We start from the raw sequence: 19,530 nt of genomic DNA, 5'->3' as shown, positions 1-19,530 counted from the left end.
CTTCTACAAACTTTTGCCCCATTTCCCTCTCCCTTAGCAGTTCCCAATTAAGGGAACTGTCTCACTGGGGTTCCTGTGGGTGGCACCTTCTTTGCATTGCACACCCCTCCCACTGAAAGCTGTTTTGTGTTGGGCAGTTGCTATGCCAGGTTACAGCTGCTGGGAGAGGAGGGAGTTGGGAACAAGGGACCTGGCCAGCTGGAGTTCCAATCTGGGGGCTGCCCCCACTAAATATGGCAAGGAAGTTGACCCAAGTTGGAGGCAGCATGCTTCCAGTGCTGGGGTGTCGCATGGGGTGGGGGAAGCCAGGCAATGGCACTGTAGGATGTGTTCAGAAGTGAGCCCTGTGACATTTTAGTGCTGCAGTTTGGGGCTGTCTTCAGAGCCTGTGAGATTTCCCCAGGTGCAGGCAGGTTGCTGTGTAGGGAGCTATGTCAGTAGCTGCCCCATGGAGTCACAGGATGGAGGCAACCAGGGGAGCCTCTCATTGGTAGTTGGGGGCCCACAGGGGAGTGCAGCCAGAGTTCCTGTGGGTAGGAAGCAGCTGACTCTCCTACATGGGAGTGGACAATGAGTTTAATTTCTTTTTTTTTTTTTTACACAATTAATTTTCCTCATTGTTTTGGTGGGAACTGAGATTTAGCTGTTGCCCTGGTGTAACAACTCCATGTCTTACCCAGCAAACTCTGCATTCTGAAAGCTTAGTTTGGAGGAGGGAGAACCCTTCTCATTTTCTTTATAAATGCATCCATTGACATGATTCTTTCTCCTCAGATATTCCACAGATTCGCCTCATGGATGGGGGCAGTCGCTGTGCAGGCAGAGTGGAGGTTTTTTACCAGCATTCCTGGGGCACTCTCTGTGGCTACAGCTGGGACCTGAACGATGCCCATGTGGTGTGCAGACAAATGGGCTGTGGTGAGGCCCTAAATGCCCTGCACGAGGCATTCTTTGGGGAGGGATCAGGGCCCATCTGGCTGGATGACCTGGACTGCACAGGAGAGGAGGCCCATGTGTGGAAGTGCTCTTCCCTAGGCTGGGGGCAACACTACTGCACACACAAGGTGGATGCAGGTGTCATCTGCTCAGGTATGGTCAATGAATCCCCATTGTATTGGAGAATGAAAAGGTCTCAGGAAGTGGGGGAGTAGAAAAAGAACAGTGCATAGAGGACAGAGAGGTTCTTTCATAGACCCTGAGTATTTGAAATAGCTGCAGACGATGAGCTTCATTGATTTCTCTTCTTGTAAACTTCAAATATTCTACTTTTCTTTCTCAATTCTCTTTAATGATAAGATAGGCTTGTTGTAGGATGATTCCACTTAAAATCAATCTTCATAATTTTTGTTTCTCTAGTTTACTATTTTTAGAATTACACATAAATTGCTACACATTCTGTTTGTAGCACTTTTCAAAAGACACACAAGAATGAGGCTTTGCTTTTCTCTGTTGAAATGAATGTTTATATATGTAAAGCCAGAGATAATTTTGCACTGGGTCAGTAGATGTGTGGGCACAGGAATGGGATTGAAAACCTCACAGGAGAATTTTGAATTTCTGGAAAGTTGCCGTTCTTCTTTCCATATTTAGACATGAGAATTCTTAACACATTTGCAGGAAGGGCCAGAGAACTGTGAATTAAATGCCCCAAGTCACAGCCTTTCCTTCAATCATTACCACAGTAGATTCTCATTGCATTTCCTTTTCAAAGCAGCATATGTATAAACTCATACTTGCAAAGGTTAATGTAACCCAGTCCTAGATAATGTTGAATTCCATAAAATATTAGTGCATATTAATTATGATAAGAGAACATATAGTTCAGGACCAGGATATTTATTCAGTGATCTCCCACAAATACACTTAGTTAACTGCTATTCAAATACCAAACTAGCTTGATAAGAGACAATAAATGAGGTGAGTGCCTGTTTTTAGTATATTAAAAAGAAACGACGTATTCAAGAGGGAGAAAGTTTAGAAGTTTCCAGCCTCAAGCAGCCCATCATGAAGACAGATGCATCCTTCCTGGGGAATGGAAAAGAAATCAACCTTAGGCTTCAGACTTAAAACCCAGGACAAGCCCTGCCAGAATGGAACCTGGTGCCCTGTAGAGTCTGACAACACTGGTTGCTACACCAGTGCCCTCAGACTGAGAACCTGGAACTGTGTTTAGTCAGCAGTAAAGAGACTATCTCCACCACCACTCCTTCAAGCTTCCTTGGCAGAAAAGGAAGTAAGATTCCACCTGTTAAGGAGCAGGGCGCAGGGCTGGTATAGAACTTTGTGTTGGAGCTCAGTGCCAGGCCCTCCATGGGGGAGTGATACTCAGCACCTAACTGTAGGACAGATATCACAGGGTGAGAAAGACCTGAGTGCTGGTGGGACATATCCAAGTAGAGCCTGTGGTTGGTTGCAGGAGTCCTAGTCTTTGAGTCTACCTCTGCATTTGGCAGTATTGAGAGCCTTGGTGAATTCCCAGTTCTATGTTGTCCCAGCTGGCTGTTTCCTAGGGTTGTGAAATAGCATGGCAGCATTGGTGGCCACAGGACCACCCTCCTCATTCCTCCCCAAAGCCCAGACAGAACACTAGAGAGAAAGTAGAGAGTTAAGTCTCTGCTTGGGGGTGAAAATTTAGTTGGCCACCCAGATTTGACCTGGAGCCTTGGGCACTTTAAATGTTATAACACACCTCACAAAGATGAAAGATAAAGAGTCTCAAGGAATCAAGAGAAAAGAAATAAACAATACATAGGGATGGCCTAATTCACCTGATGGCAGGCTTCTGAACAGCAAACATATAGACCAAAAGTTAGTGAGTGTCATGAGATTTTCAAAGAGTTAAAGAAAACCCTTCCAATCAAAAATACAGAACACATTGACAATAGCTAAATTGTGGAACTAACCTAGATATCCTTCAGTAGATGAATGGATAAAACAACTCTGATTATTTATAGACACACACACACACACACACACACACACACACACAATGGAATATTACTCACCATTAAAAGAGAACAAAATCATGGCATTTTCAAGTAAATGAATGGATTTGGAGAATATTATGCTAAAGGAAGAAAGCCAATCCCAAAAAACCAAAGGCCGAATGTTTTCTCTGATATGTGGATGCTGATTCATAATGGGGATGGGTGCAGGGAGAGCATGGGAGTAATGGAGGAACTTTATAGAGCAAAGGGGAGGGAGGGGAAGGAAAGGAGCAGGTGGATAGGAAAGATGATAGAATGAGATGGACATCATTACCATAAGTACACGTATGAAGACACGAATGTTGTGACTCTACCTTGTGAACAACCAGAGACAGGAAAAATCATGAGCTGTATGTGTACTATGAATTGAAATTCATTCTGCTGTCATGTGTAGCAAATTAGAATAAATAAATATTTTTTTAAATGCAGAACATAGCAAAATTATCCTTTACAAACACAGGAAATATGAAGACATATACCAGACAGTCCCCATAAAAATTACCATAAAATATATTAATCCACTGCTGAGCATATATCCAAATATGATAAAATAAATAACATCTGGATGTTAAAAGAGACAGGAGTACTGCTATTATCTAAGAAATGGAATTGATGTGTCCATCAACTGATAAATGGATAAATAAATTAAAATAAATGTATGCAATGCAACACTTTTTAGGAAAAAAAAAGGAATGAAATCCTTTCATTTACTATGTGAAATAACTCAGGCAAAGAAAGAAAAGTACTTTATAATCTTACTATATATTAAATCTGAATGTGTTGACCATATGGAATTTGAGACTGGAATTGTGATTACTATAGGCTGCAGAGTGTAGGGGATAGAGATGGAAGACTACAGATAGTAAACGAATAAGAGGTTTTGCTTAGATAAGAGCAAGAATTTCTGGTGCACCACTACACAGTAGGGTGACTATAGAAAACAGTAATAAACTACATTTTAAAAAGTCCATAAGGAAGCATTTGGAAATTTTCAACAAAAAGAAATAAAGTGTGTGAGGAGACAAAGATAACACAATGTATACATACACCAGCACATCTCTTTACCCTTTAAAATGTACACTATTTGTGGTTTTAGGTATCCGTTGAAATAAATTTAAGTGGAAAAAAAGGAGAATAATGGGAATATATGGGGGGAAGATTATATAGTTTACATTGATGGATTCAGAAAAGTGCATTGGAAGGTAAATTTTATAATAATAGGAATAATAGGAATAATAATAATAGACAAATAGAATGTTTTGAAGACAGAGACAACTTACAGTATATGGAAGATGGCAACAGAAGAGTGACAAAGAGCACACATGAATTATCTGAGCCTCACTTAACACCCTAGGTGTACAATGAGGAAATCTGTGTACATTTGTGTGAATCCTGTACACCTTAGCTGTACAAAAGGGGAAGAATTATTTACAAAAGTGACTCAAAGCTATCATTGAGGTCAGAATGGGAGAGGAAAAGATCCCATGGATGACACATTTTTCAGAAAATTGAAACATTTTAGTCCCCACTACCTGTGCAGCTCCACAAAGATAGCAATATTATTTCCTTGAAATATATGTATCCAGAACAACAACAACAACAACAAAAACAAACCAAAACCCACACTTGTATAACATGGAAACTTTGGGTATGTGTTTTGAATAAGAAAACATGGAAGGAAACTCTCAAAATTGCCTTTATAACATGTTTACTGCATTAGGACTGGGCAGAAAGTTTAGATTGTGTCTTCTTTGAAGACCTCTCTGCCTCATTTGTACCCTTTTCCAGTGAGAGGCATTTTAAACCATACTGGGCCTCTAATGACCACTCGCCTTGTCTCCTGCCTTGATGGACAGGTCATGCTAACAGCTCTGGCTTTCAAAGGTAACTTGGAAGCCCATTGGTAAAGCTTTCTCCTTGAGGCAGACACTTGACCTTTGTGGACCACTGCCTGGGTAAATACAACATGTGATGGAGGCAATTCCATGTACTCAGGTGACACAGTTCTGTGACCTCAAAAGAATAGTAGGATTGTGGAGTGATAGACAAGGAGACAGGTGGACACAGAGATGAGGTTTCTGGACCCAACGTTGAATACTGTATTTAATTTTTAGGCTTCAATAAAGCCTCAGGTAGGTTTGCTTTGTTTTATGTCTCAAAACTCAAAGAAGAAACTTCCAATACAACTCAGAGGGAGCAATGCCTGTCAATACTTTCAAGACTTGAAAAATTACCATTCTAGGTAAATTCTACCAATTTAGGCCTCTTCAGTAATGTTGAAGCCTTCACAGTTTTTGCTCATGATTCAAGAAAAAGAACTACTCTGAACACATAATTGATAATTATTGTTCATGCACTAGAGGTCCAGATGAACCAACCTCAACATTCAGACCTCTGGGATTTTGTGACTGTTGATTGGTCAAACTGAGTGAATAGGTTCAATATATCTCCTTAGTTTTTTTTGTTGTTGTTGTTGTTTAGGGGGTTTTGTTTTGGTTGTTGTTGTCATTATTGTTACTAGAGATAAAACTCAAGGATACTTAAACACTGAGCCACATCCCAACCTCTTTTTTATATTTTATTTAGAGACAGATTCTCCCTGAGTTGCTTAGCATCTGGCTGTGCTTGAGACTGGCTTTGAACTCACAATCATCCTGTGTCATCCTTCTGAGAGTCACTGGGACTACAGGCATGTGCCAGATCACCTATTGCACTTTAGTTTTATTTGAGAATGTATTTTGTATAAGCAAAATAGGTGCACATGATGGTAAACAATAAAATGATTGCATTATTTACCTCAACCATCTGGTAATGCAGATGAGAAAGGAAAATCATTTTTTATCTCCAAATTCCTTTATACCATTGATATCTTATCAAAACTGATATGTATTTTTGCCAATAGTACTAATGAGGATTTCTAAACCACTGATATAAGAAATGCCTACTTAGTTGAGGATCTATGTTGAACATACTAATACCTACCTCTAGAATCAGGGGATCTGGGTTTACAGAACAATGTATCTACTCCTGAACCACAAATTGACTGTTTTATTTATATTTCATTAACTACAACTGAGTAATTTAACCCCTGAGAATAACAAGTGGGGATCATCTCTGTGTAGATGGTAGGTGACTCTAATTTGTACATCAAGTATTTTCAAAAGAAAATGTTTTGAGTTTTCAGGATGCATGTTATTTCATTAAAAATGCCTAGAAACAACAAATAATTAATATAGTTTTAAAGATAAATAAAAATATTGTTGAGTTTGCAAAAAACACTGCCCCTGAACACCTCAGGATCTCTGTTCAGCAAAATGACAGACACTCAATTGATGGTCTGAGTGTGTGTTCTGTATAAATTTTACTCTTCACTCTCTCAGGCTTATAACTGGATTAGGTCTCTCTGATCTGTGAATAGCAGAGGAGCAAAGGTGAAACCTTCATTGGATAATCTGTTTTTTCATCTGAAATGCTTTCGATTTTCATTAGTGTAATTTACACAAAAGTTCTTTGTGAAGGTATGATACTGCAATAGGATGTTTTTCTTAGTCCAGTGCTGAAGAAAATGTGCCACATAACATTTCAACTGAAGAACACAACAATCAGATATTCCACTGAATTGCCTCACAACTCAAAAGTAATGTTATTCTACTTCAATTGAGGCATTCTATATTGGGATCTAGTAACATACAATATACAATTAAATGAAAAAGAATTAGTGCTTCTGCAAACAACTTTCTGTATCTAATCGAGCCAGAACTTTAATAAGTCATGCATAACTCATGATGGTGGTGCTGCTAACCCCTAGTGTGGAGATGTCCTGAATGGAAACCAGAATCCACAGAGATAAAGCCCTGGCTGCATCCACAGGGAGAGCCTGCAGTGATGGTTTCTGTTCTGGAGTCTTATCTTTACTGTTCCTGTCACTGGACACCAATATCCATAGCTGATTTTTATGATGCCCAGCAGGTCTCATACTCTGTAAAACATACCATGTGAAAGTATAATGATTTCAATTTGAAACTTTGTATTGTCATTGTGACTTTCCAAGTAAGGTACATTGTCATCACTCCTCTGTAAAAATGATATAAATTAAAAAGTCCTTGTAATCACATATCCACACTAAATGTTAATATATAAGTTTCAGAGAGAAATTATACTATTCTAATTATAATGCTTTAAGTAAAATTTTAATAAAGTAGATTAATACTTTTGATGTTAATTCCATTTTGTAGACTTACTTTGGAAAAATAATCACTGATCATATTATTCTCTTCAGCAAGAATTCTCTCATGAACTTCTTCAAGACATAAACTTGCTTACTTTCTTTTCCATACCTGTGGCCAAATGCCTGCCCAAAGGTCTGGATGTATGCTGAAATCTCTCCCTGATGAGATTCAATAGATATCTAATGGCTTCTTCCAACTCCACTTGTTAGTAAGGAAATAGTCCCTCAAAACAAAATGAAACAAAAATTCAAAAATCATGCTCAAATCTCTTGATAACTTCTTGTGTATGTGTGTGTGTGTGTGTGTGTGTGTGTATGTGTGTGTGTACTTCTCTTCCTACTTCTAAAATCTCTTGCTGTCTTAGTAAGTATGATATAAAAACCCTGATTATTTTAGTCAAAATAACCTTGTTTCACCTCAGTCTAACACTATTTGGTGGAATCTTCCCTCATCTCTAAATGGAAAATAAATATAAATTGTCAGTTTTTGATACATATTGATATTTTTAATTCATTAACAAATGTTAAGTTAGTTAAATTTTTTTAGTTAAGAAAAAGTTCATGAGGATAAAATTGTGAAAATTAAGCCCAGTTATTTTCTACTGGAGTTCAAATTCAGTTGATTGATGTAGGTAGTATAAAAAAGGAAGTAGACTGATAGAGACAGATATACAGACACACACACAGGTGTCTTTTTAATATGAAGTATAGTATGTTTATATAGAAAAAAGCAAAAGCACATATATTACTCACACAAACACACACACACAGTTTTTTTTCTTTTTTTTATTGATTGTTCAAAACATTACAGAGCTCATGATATATCATCTTTCATACATTTGACTCAATTTATGAATTCCCATTTTTTCCCCAAATACAAATTGCAGAATCACATTGGTTACACACTCACATTTTTACATAATGGCATATTAGTGACTGTTGTGTTCTGCTACCATTCCTATCCCCTATTATCCCCCCTCCCCTCCCCTCCCCTCCCATCTTCCCTCTCTACCTCCTCTGCTGTTGTTTAATTCTCTCCCTTTTTTCCCTCCTCCTTTCCCCTCACAACCTCTTATAATATTGTGTAACATTGAAGGTCTCCTACTTTTTCCATATGCTTTCCCTTCTCTCTCCCTTTCTCTCCCCCCTCTCGTCTTTGTTTAATGTTAGTCTTTTCCTCATGCTCATCCTTCCTGTTCTGTTCTTAGTTGCTCTCTTTATATCAAAGAAGACATTTGGCGTTTGTTTTTTAAGGATTGGCTAGCTTCGCTTAGCATAATCTGCTCTAATGACATCCATTTCCCTGCAAATTCTATGATTTTGTCATTTTTTAGTGCTGCATAATATTCCATTGTGTATAGATGCCACATTTTTTTTATCCATTCATCTATTGAAGGGCATCTAGGTTGGTTCCACAGTCTAGCTATTGTGAACTGTGCCGCTATAATCATTGATGTGGCAGTATCCCTATAGTACGCTCTTTTAAGATCCTCAGGGAATAGTCCGAGAAGGGCGATAGCTGGGTCAAATGGTGGATCCATTCCCAGCTTTCCCAGGAATCTACATACAGCTTTCCAAATTGGCCTCACCAATTTGCAGTCCCACCAGCAGTGTACAAGTGTACCCTTTTCCCCACATCCTCGCCAACACTTATTGTTGTTTGACTTCATAATGGCTGCCAATCTTACTGGAATGAGATGGTATCTTAGGGTGGTTTTGATTTGCATTTCTCTGACTGCTAGAGATGGAGAGCATTTTTTCATGTACTTGTTGATTGATTTGTATGTCCTCCTCTGAGAAGTGTCTGTTCAGGTCCTTGGCCCATTTGTTGATTGGGTTATTTGTTATCTTATTGTCTAATTTTTTGAGTTCTTTGTATATTCTGGATATTAGGGCTCTATCTGAAGTGTAGGGAGTAAAGATTTGTTCCCAGGATGTAGGCTCCCTATTTACCTTTCTTATTGTTTCTTTTGCTGAGAAAAAATTTTTTAGTTTAAGTAAGTCCCATTTGTTTATTCTTATAATTAACTCTTGGGCTATGGGCGTCCTATTAAGGAATTTGGAGCCCGACCCCACAGTATGTAGATCGTAGCCAACTTTTTCTTCTATCAGACTCAGTGTCTCTGATTTGATATCTAGCTCCTTGATCCATTTTGAGTTAACTTTTGTTCATGGCGAGAGAAAGGGATTCAGTTTCATTTTGTTGCATCTGGATTTCCAATTTTCCCAGCACCATTTGTTGAAGATGCTATCCTTCCTCCATTGCATGTTTTTAGCCCTTTTATCAAATATAAGATAGTTGTAACTTTGTGGATTAGTCTTTGTATCCTCTATTCTGTACCATTGGTCCACCTGCCTGTTTTGGTACCAGTACCACACTGTTTTTGTTACTATTGCTTTGTAGTACAGTTTTAACTCTGGTATTGCTATACCTCCAGATTCACACTTCCTGCTTAGAATTGCTTTTGCTATTCTGGGTCTTTTGTTTTTCCATATGAATTTCATGATTGCTTTATCTATTTCTATAAGAAATGCCGTTGGGATTTTGATTGGCATTGCGTTGAACCTATAGAGAACTTTTGGTAATATCGCCATTTTGATGATGTTAGTTCTGCCTATCCATGAACAGGGTACATTTTTCCATCTTCTGAGATCTTCTTCTATTTCTCTCTTTAGGGTTCTGTAGTTTTCATTGTATAAATCTTTCACCTCTTTTGTTAGGTTGATTCCCAAGTATCTTATTTTCTTTGAGGATATTGTGAATGGGGTGGTTTTCCTCATTTCCATTTCAGAAGTTTTGTTGCTGATATACAGGAATGCCTTTGATTTATGCGTGTTGATTTTATATCCTGCCACTTTGCTGAATTCATTTATTAACTCTAGCAGTTTCTTTGTAGACCCTTTTGGGTCTGTTAAATATATTATCATGTTATCCGCAAATAGTGATAATTTAATTCTTCTTTTCCTATTTTTATGCCTTTAATTAATTTGTCTGTCTAATTGCTCTGGCTAGTACTTCAAGAACTAAATTGAATAGAAGTGGTGATAGAGGGCATCCCTGTCTTGTTCTAGATTTTAGAGGGAATGCCTTCAGTTTTTCTCCATTTAGGATGATGTTTAGCATACATAGCTTTTACAATGTTGAGGTAAGTTCCTGTTATCCCTAGTTTTTCTAGTGTTTTGAACATAAAGGGATGCTGTACTTTGTCAAATGCTTTTTCTGCATCTATCGATATGATCATATGGTTCTTGTCTTTAAGTCTATTGATGTGGTGAATAGCATTTATTGATTTTCGTATATTGAACCAGCCCTGCATCCCAGGGATGAATCCTACTTGATCATGGTGCACAAGTTTTTTGATATGATTTTGTATTCGATTCGCAAGAATTTTATTGAGAATTTTTGCATCCAAGTTCATTAGAGATATTGGTCTGTAGTTTTCTTTATTTGAAGTGTCTTTGTCTGGTTTTGGGATCAGGGTGATGTTGGTCTCATAGAATGAATTTGGAAGAGCTCCTTCTTTTTCTATTTCTTGAAATAGCTTGAAAAGTATTGGTATTAATTCTTCTTTGAAGGTTTTGTAGAACTCCGCTGTATACCCATCCGGTCCAGGGCTTTTCTTTGTTGGTAGTCTTTTGATGGCTTCTTCTATTTCTTCCTTTGATATTGGTCTGTTTAATTTGTGACACACACACAGTTTTATAAATATATATTTATTTCTTCAATCGATAATTCAGAATTGATCTTTTAAGTTCCTCCTTGTACATTTGTTTTCACACACTTGCTTCAGAAATTTACATTCTGATACAAAATGTTCAATACATTCCCAACACACTGGGAAAAGAAAAGCTCTCAAGCATTGCCTGAGACATGTAGCTCCAAATTCTAAGCCGAGATACTAATTTTGATAGTTAATTTCTTCCTTAGGATTTGTGCCTTTGGAAGGAGGAGCTGGACATTGCTCTGGGAGAGTGGAAGTGAATTCTGGAGGAGAGTGGATTCCAGTTTCTGATGGGAATTTCACCTTCCCCATGGCCAAGATCATTTGTGCAGAGCTGGGGTGTGGCCAGCCTGCATCAGTCCTAGGGAACCTGCCCTCCAGAGGGCCTGGTGAACAGGTCTGGGCTGAAGAGTTCCAGTGGGAGGGGTAGGAGCCTGAGCTCTGGTTCTGCCCCAGAGTGCCCTGTCCTGGAGCAAGCTGCCACCACAGAGGGGCTGTGCAAGTTGTCTGCTCAGGTGAGAATCCCAGCAGGATGTTAACCACCCTATAACTCTGAGGTAGGTAAGAAAAATGTGGGATGTTACTAACACCCAGTCTTCTACCAGGATATACAGATGTTCGGCTCATGAAAAATGGCAGCTCTCAGTGTGAGGGTCAAGTGGAGATGAAGACCTCTGGAGAACTCTCTGTGCCTCCCACTGGAATATGGCCAATGCCAATGTAGTTTGCCGTCAGCTGGGCTGTGGAGTCGCCATCTCCACCCCAAAGGGAGCATACTTTGTGGAAGGAGGAGATGAGATCTGGAGAGACAGATTTCACTGTTCAGGGTCTGAGTCCTTCCTGTGGAATTGCCCTGTGACTGCCCTGGGTGTTCCTGTCTGTGCCCATGGAAACACAGCCTCTGTGGTCTGCTCAGGTAAGAGAGGGCAGGGCTGACTGGTACTTGAGTGGCATGTCTCTAAGATCAGACAGCATGGAGAGCTGATGTTCCATAATAAAATATGATTCTTCTTAATGATCATTTATCTTTTAGGCCCTGTCAAGCGATTTTAAGAGGAATAGTTCTAAGTAAGCATTATTATTTATTGAAATTCATACAGAACACTGTGTAACAATGCATGAAAACTCTGGGAAGTTTCTTACCTTGCACCATCAGAGAACATTAGCAGCTCTCAGAAGTCACCTGCTGCACATTCCTCCAGTCACTGAGCCCTCTTCCCCTATGACTTCAGCTGCCAAACAAAAATTTTGTCAGATTTGACCATTATGTAAAATCATGCAGTATCTTCTCTTGTGGTATCTACTTTGACTCTACATTGTGCTTAGCATTTACCCATTTTGCTATTTGTAGCAGAGCTTTATTTTTATTGCTGTTGAGTTTTCTGCTGAATGACCACATGACAATGTATGGATACATTAGTGATATTGAGATTTGAGGGGCTGGGGATGTGGCTCAAGTGGTAGCACTCTTGCCTGGCATGCGTGCGGCTCGGGTTCGATCCTCAGCACCACACACAAAGATGTTGTGTCTACCGAAAACTAAAAGTAAATAAATAAATATTTTTTTAAAAAGAGATTTGACACTTGTTGACTTTATATTATTAAAAACTACAGGTGTATTAAATATCCCACATATTAAAATATGATCCTACATATTTTCATGGTAATAGTTCTGGTGTAGATATGTATGTATTTATATCAGATTTTTTAATGCTTGTCCTTTTACTTTCACTCTCTTTATATGGTATTCTTTCAGGTGTCAAATGTAGTTCTTAATGAAGCACAGATTGTCAACATTTTTTGTACACTAAATAGAATCTTTCTACCTTAAGAGCATAAAAATATTCTCCCAGGGTATGTTATACATGTTTAATTCCTTTTTTTTTTTTTTTGCAAAAATTGTACAATCTTTCTGGAGTTGATATTGTAAGGGTGTGTATGATGTGAAGAAAAATTTCACATTATTGCTTTGGCAGCAATTTGACTCAGATCATCACTGAAAAGGCTTTTTCCCAACAATAGGGTCACCTTTGAAATAAACGGTGCAGATTTTCTTACTCATTCAGTAGTCTGTTCCATTCAGTTCTGTTGTTTGTGTATCCTTAGAGCAGTCCTTGTGTCCTTAATTATTATAACTTCATGCATGTCTGAGTAAGTTTCCTTTAAAGATTACTTTACAATACTTCCTCTAATTGCATTTCTTGCCTAATGCATTAGTCATACTTGGTCACATGCATTTTACATACATTTTAGAAGCAGCTCTATATGTTTACTACAAATGATATTATTTAGATTGATATTGGATTTGGACTACACATGAATATGGAGATAATTGATTTATGAGGTATATCTCTAATATCTCTCAAAGTTCATACAGAGCCTGTATGATGTTTAGTCCTAGGTGTTTTTGTGTTTGAGGCTGTTAATGTTTCTTTTGGTGAAATATTATAGGAGTGACTTTATTTATTTTTTTTCCACTAGTCTTTCTTCTTTTTTTATTTTTATTTTTTTATTGGTTGTTCAAAACATTATAAAGCTCTTGACATATCATATCTCATACATTAGATTCAAGATGGTTATGAGCTCCCAATTTTACCCCAAATACAGATTGCAGAATCACATCGGTTACACATCCACATTTTTACATAATGCCCTATTAGTGATTGTTGTATTCTGCTACCATTCCTATCCTCTACTATCCCCCCTCCCCTCCCCTCCCATCTTCTCTCCCTACCCCATCTACTATAATTCATTTCTCTCCTTGTTAATTTTCCCATTCCCCTCACAACCTCTTATATGTAATTTTGTATAACAATGAGGGTCTCCCTCCATTACCATGCAATTTCCTTTTCTTCTCCCTTTCCCTCTAACCTCATGTATCTGTTTAGTGTTAATCTTTTCTTCCTGCTCTTCCTCCCTGCTCTGTTCTTAGTTGTTCTCATTATATCAAGGAAGACATTTGGTATTTGTTTTTTAGGGATTGGCTAGCTTCACTAAGCATAATCTGCTCTAGTGCCATCCATTTCCCTGCAAATTCCATGATTTTGTCATTTTTTAGTGCTGCATAATACTCCATGGTGTATAAATGCCACATTTTTTTTATCCATTCATCTATTGAAGGACAACTAGGTTGTTTCCACAGTCTAGCAATTGTGAATTGTGCTGCTATGAACATCGATGTAGCAGTATCCCTGTAGTACACTCTTTTAAGGTCTTCAGGGAATAGTCCGAGAAGGGCAATAGCTGGGTCAAATGGTGGTTCCATTTCCAGCTTTCCCAGGAATCTCCATACTGCTTTCCAGATTGGCCGTACCAGTTTGCAGTCCCACCAGCAATGTACAAGAGTATACTTTTCCCCACATCCTCGCCAGCACTTGTTGTTGTTTGACTTCATAATGGCTGCTGAAAAGTTTTCTCTCAGCAAGAGAAACAATAAAAGAGGTAAATAGGGAGCCTACATCATGGGAACAAATTTTTACTCCTCACACTTCAGATAGAGCCCTAATATCCAGAGTATACAAAGAACTCAAAAAATTGAACAATAAGAAAACAAACAACCCAATCAACAAATGGGCCAAAGACCTGAACAGACACTTCTCAGAGGAGGACATACAATCAATCAACAAGTACATGAAAAAATGCTCTCCATCTCTAGCAGTCAGAGAAATGCAAATCAAAACTACCCTAAGATACCATCTCACTCCAGTAAGATTGGCAGCCATTATGAAGTCAAACAACAACAAGTGCTGGATTAGAGTGACTTTAAATTGTCTCCAATTTTATTTTTTGTATGGGGTTTTTCTTTTTTCTTTCTTTCATTTAATTTATTTATTAGTGTTAAATTGGTAATTATGAAAAAGTTTTAAGGATAGTATAACATTGCCAGGTAATATTAAACCAGATTTCCAAATGCCACTATTTTATTTTATTATCTCCTTTGATCCATTTATGCCTAAATTTATCAAATCTTTCTGAATGAGTAATTAAGAGTAGGTGGATAATGTAATGTGTCTCATTACTTCTATAATATTTTCAAGAATTTCATAATTAACCACAGTGCTATTACAAAGTTTCATAAATCCACCTTAATGTAACATAATTACATAATGTATTGGTCTTGTTCAGATTTTTACTAATTTTACTAAATATGTTATTCAAGGTAAAAATGTAGAGTAATGTTTTGCATTCAGTTCAACATAACATTATGTTTCTTACTACAAAACTTTTAATTTTTCTTTGTATCCCACAATATTTTTGAAGAATATAAGCCAATAATTTTATGAAAAGTTCTCATTTTGAGCTATGGCAATAAGCAAAATAAGTAAGTAGTAAGAGACCTTGTAAATCAATGTTTGAGTCTGTTCTACATAAATGGAAATTGGCTTTGACTTTTTTCCAAAGTAGAAATTTAGACTATATATGTTAGAGAATTTATCACAAAATACACATCTTTCTTAACTTACGCACAAGAATATTTATGCCATATTGCACATATCTAGTGCTATAAATATGACCTACACACTGTAACAATCTCCTTTCTATTTTTTGATGGACTCCTTTTGGCTTGCACATATGATAGAGGAAATGGGTTTTGTTTTTCTGTATCTGGCTTATTAAACAAAACACAATGTCTTCCAGTTCTTTCCATTTTGAATATGACAGGATTTTGTTCTTTTTTTTTGGCTATGTATATAGCACTTATACTTTATGAATTTGTCTTTCTGTGAGCAGTTGGGGTGACTCCATACCATAGCTATTCTAAATAGTGCCACAACACACAAGAGAAGGTAGGATTACTGAGATTCAGTGTAATCTTGGCTGCTATTGCTGCTTAATAAATTTTTCCCCCAAGATACCAATTCAAATAAAAATAAATTTTATTTTTCTCATGATTTCCAGAATCATGAATTTGCCAAAGGCTCTTGGAAGTTGCCTCTTGGGGTCTCTCGTGAGGTTGCACTTGTATTTCTTCTGGAACTCAGGTCATTTGAAGTCTTGGCCAAGATGGGAATCCAGGATAGTTCATTCACATGGCTGGTAGCTTCATGTTTAACTGAGGCTACTGGCAGAACCATTTGCAAATACTCTCTCCCACGTGATAGTCTACAGAGTAGATTTCCCATAAAGTAAACTTCCTACTAAGTCAAGAGTAGGAGCCATGTCTTTGTTACCTATGTTCCTAAGTCAAGCGATACTGGCTTCACCACATTCTATTGCTTATAGACAACTAACTCACCACTGTCAGCCCAGATTGGGGGCTAGGAGGAATGAACTCCACAAGTCAACGGATAGAGTATCACAGATTTTATTTATATTATTAAAAACTACAGGTGTATTAAATATCCCACATATTTTCTGATTTCTACCCAGCATTATAAAACCAAAGTTCAAATGTTTTCTCTAATTTGTGGAAGCTAACCCACAATAAGGGGTTAGTTAGGTTGCAGTGAGAGGAAAAATAGAAATGCAGTAGATTAGACAATGAGAGATTGAGGGAAGGAGAGAGATAGGGAAAGCAAAGACAGTGGAATGAATCTGACATAATTTTCCCATGGGCACATAAGAAAACATCACAGTGAATCCCACCATCATGTGCATCAATAAGAATGTAACTCTAACTTCAATAATATATATTCCATGCTTATATAATTATACTAAAATAGATTTTTCTGTTACATGTAACTTAAAATAGCCATGAATTTTTAACAAAAATAGTAGCTTTAAGTACCTAAAACTTGTAGAGTATTAGGAGTGTTAGTTTCTCTCACCAGGTCTCTTAGTTCCTTATCATATTTCCTATCCTTTTTTCTTTCTGTGCTTCACTCTGTATTTTCTCATGTTCTTCCATTTACTATTTTTATTTTGTGCTAATCTACCATGTTCTTAGACTCATCCACTGGCTTCTTATTTTTAGCTTTGGACTTCAAAATTCATACAACTATCAAATATTTATTGGATTATTTTTTTAATAATTTATCTGCCAAGATGCCCATCCTATGAAATTTTCAGAAAGGTATTTTGTTTCCTCTATGCAGTTAATTTAGGGTAGATCACCTTAAGTAAAAGTGATTGAGGTGGTTAGATATCCGGTATCATCTAAAAGAAAAACTCTACTTTCAATCCATTAAATATGATACCAGTTTTCAAGATGTTTAACAGGATTTCATTTCTTTGGCCCAAACTAAATTATACTGATGTATTCCCAGGGAAATTAGGCAAACATGCTGAGATTGTCAGAGTTTCTCCTACTACCTTTGAATGAGAAATGCCTATAGAAGAAAATGGTTGATTCTAGTTTTTCCTTTCTCTGTACTTGACTTCAAAAATCTAACTGCCCTGGGAGCTGTGCAATGCTCTCCAGCAGCAATGATATATTCCACTTTCCAACAGCTGTTGTAGACATTCCCATGTACTCAGGTGACACAGTTCTATGCCCTATAGAGAATAGTACAATTTTGGAGTGATGGATGAGGAGACATGTGGATACATAAATGGAAATTTAGCCTCGTCAATAAAGTTGAAGCCTTCACTTAGTTTTTCCTCATGATTTAAGAATAAGGTCTACTCTGAATAAATAATAGATATCTATGTTTTCATATACTAGAGGCCCAGATGACACAACCTCAACATTCAGACCTCTGGGATTTGGAGACTATAGATTGTTCAGACTGAGTGAATAGGTTCAATATGGCACTATTTTTGTCTTTTGTTTTGGGGAGATATACCAGACATTGAACTTAATCACTGAATCACATCCTAAGCCCCTTTTTTATATATTATTTAGAGACAGGCTCTCACTGAGTTGTATAGTGCCTTGCTGTTGCTGAGGCTGGCTTTGAACTCACAATTCTCTTGCCTCAGCAACCTGAGACACTGGGATTACAGGTGTGTGCCACTGCTTCCAACTCACCTTAGTTTTATTTGAGAATATATTTTGTATAAGTAAGCCAGTTGTAAAGAGGGGTTGACAATAAAATAGTGGTACTATTTACCTAAACTATCTGGTAATGACAATGAGTAGGAAAATCATTGTTTTCCAAATCCCTTTATACCATTGATATTTTATCAAAACTGATATGTATTTTTGCCAATAGTACTAATGAGTATTTCTAAACGACTATGATATAAGAAATGCATTCTTAGATGAAAAACTATGTAGACTATATTAATACCTATCTATGGAATGAGGGGATCTGGGTTTACAGAACAACATATACCTGCACCTGAACCACACTTTGACTGTTCTATTCATATTTCATTAAATACAACAGAGTAATTGAATCCCTGAGAATAACAAGTGGGGATCATCTCTGTGTAGATGGTAGCTGATTCTAATTTCTAAATCAAGTAGTGTCGAATAAAAGTCTGAGTTTTCTGTATGTATGCTATTTCATTAATAATGCCTAGAAAACAACAAATAATTAATATAGTTTAAAATATGAATAAAAATATTGAGTTTGCAACAACACTGTCCTCTGAACACCTCAGGATCTCTGTTCAGAACAATGAGAGATACTCAGTTGACTTTCTGAGTACATGTTCTGTATAAATTTTACTCTTCACCTTCCCAGGCTTGTAACTGGATTAGGTCTCTCTGATATATTATGAGTGGAACAGCAAAGATAAAACCTGCATTGGGTGATCTATTTCTTTATCTGAAAAGCTTCTAATTTTCATTAGTGAAAATTACAAAATTCCATGTGAAGATGTGACATTGCAACAGAATTAATTGCCTAAGAAAACATACCCACATAACATTTCAACTGGAGGACACTACAATCAGATATTCTACTAAATTGTCTCAGAACTCAAAAGTAATGTATTCTACTTAAATTGAGACATTTTATATCAGGAGCTAAAAATATACCATGTACAATTAAATGAAAAAGAAGTAATGCTTCTGAAGACAACTTTGTGTATCTAATTGAGCCAGACTTTAATCAGCCATGCACAACTCATAGTTGTGGTGGGGGTGGTGTTAAACCCTAGTGTGGAGATGTCCTGAATGGAAACCAGAATCCACAGAGAACAAGACCTGGCTGCATCCACAGGGAGAGCCTGCAGTGATGGTTTCTGTTCTGGAGGCTGATCTTTATTGTTCTTCTCATTGGACACCAATATTGATAGCTGATTTTTTATGACACCCTGAAGGTCTCATACTCTGTAAAGCATACCATCTGAAAGTATACTCATTTCAATTTGAAATTTTGTACTTTTATTGTGACTTTTCAAGTAAGGTACATTGTCATCACTCTGTAATAATGATACAAATTAAGTCTTTGTGATTACAAGGTCACAAATCCACACTTGATGTTAATACAACAGTTCCAGAGAGAAATGGGAATATTCTTTTTTTAAGAGAGAGAGAGAGAGAGAGAGAGAGAGAGAGAGAGAGAGAGAGAATTTTTTAATATATTTTTTTTAGTTTTAGGCATCCACAACATCTTTATTTGTATGTGGTGCTGAGGATCGAACCCAGCACCATGCATATACCAGGCAAGCGCGCTACCGCTTGAGCCACATCCCCAAACCGAGAAAAAAGAATATTCTAATTATAATGCTTTAAGTAAAAAAAATTACTTTATTAAATTAA

General features: G+C 37.2%; 1 protein-coding gene across 1 annotated transcript in view; it reads left to right on the top strand.

The window, feature by feature from the left end:
- Nucleotides 1–448: 448 nt before the first annotated feature.
- The window catches only part of LOC143398301 (uncharacterized), a 257,757-nt gene continuing 238,675 nt past the window's right edge, over nucleotides 449–19,530 (top strand). Inside the window, 5 exon segments of the mRNA XM_076855295.1 lie at nucleotides 449–533; nucleotides 775–1,089; nucleotides 11,144–11,452; nucleotides 11,543–11,608; nucleotides 11,611–11,853. Coding sequence (XP_076711410.1) covers nucleotides 449–533; nucleotides 775–1,089; nucleotides 11,144–11,452; nucleotides 11,543–11,608; nucleotides 11,611–11,853 — 1,018 coding nt within the window.

This window comes from Callospermophilus lateralis, chromosome 4, assembly GCF_048772815.1.
Source record: "Callospermophilus lateralis isolate mCalLat2 chromosome 4, mCalLat2.hap1, whole genome shotgun sequence".
NCBI classification, from domain to species: Eukaryota; Metazoa; Chordata; class Mammalia; order Rodentia; family Sciuridae; genus Callospermophilus; species Callospermophilus lateralis.
Note: the sequence above shows the minus strand (reverse complement) of the source record. Positions and strands in the feature narration are given on the sequence as shown.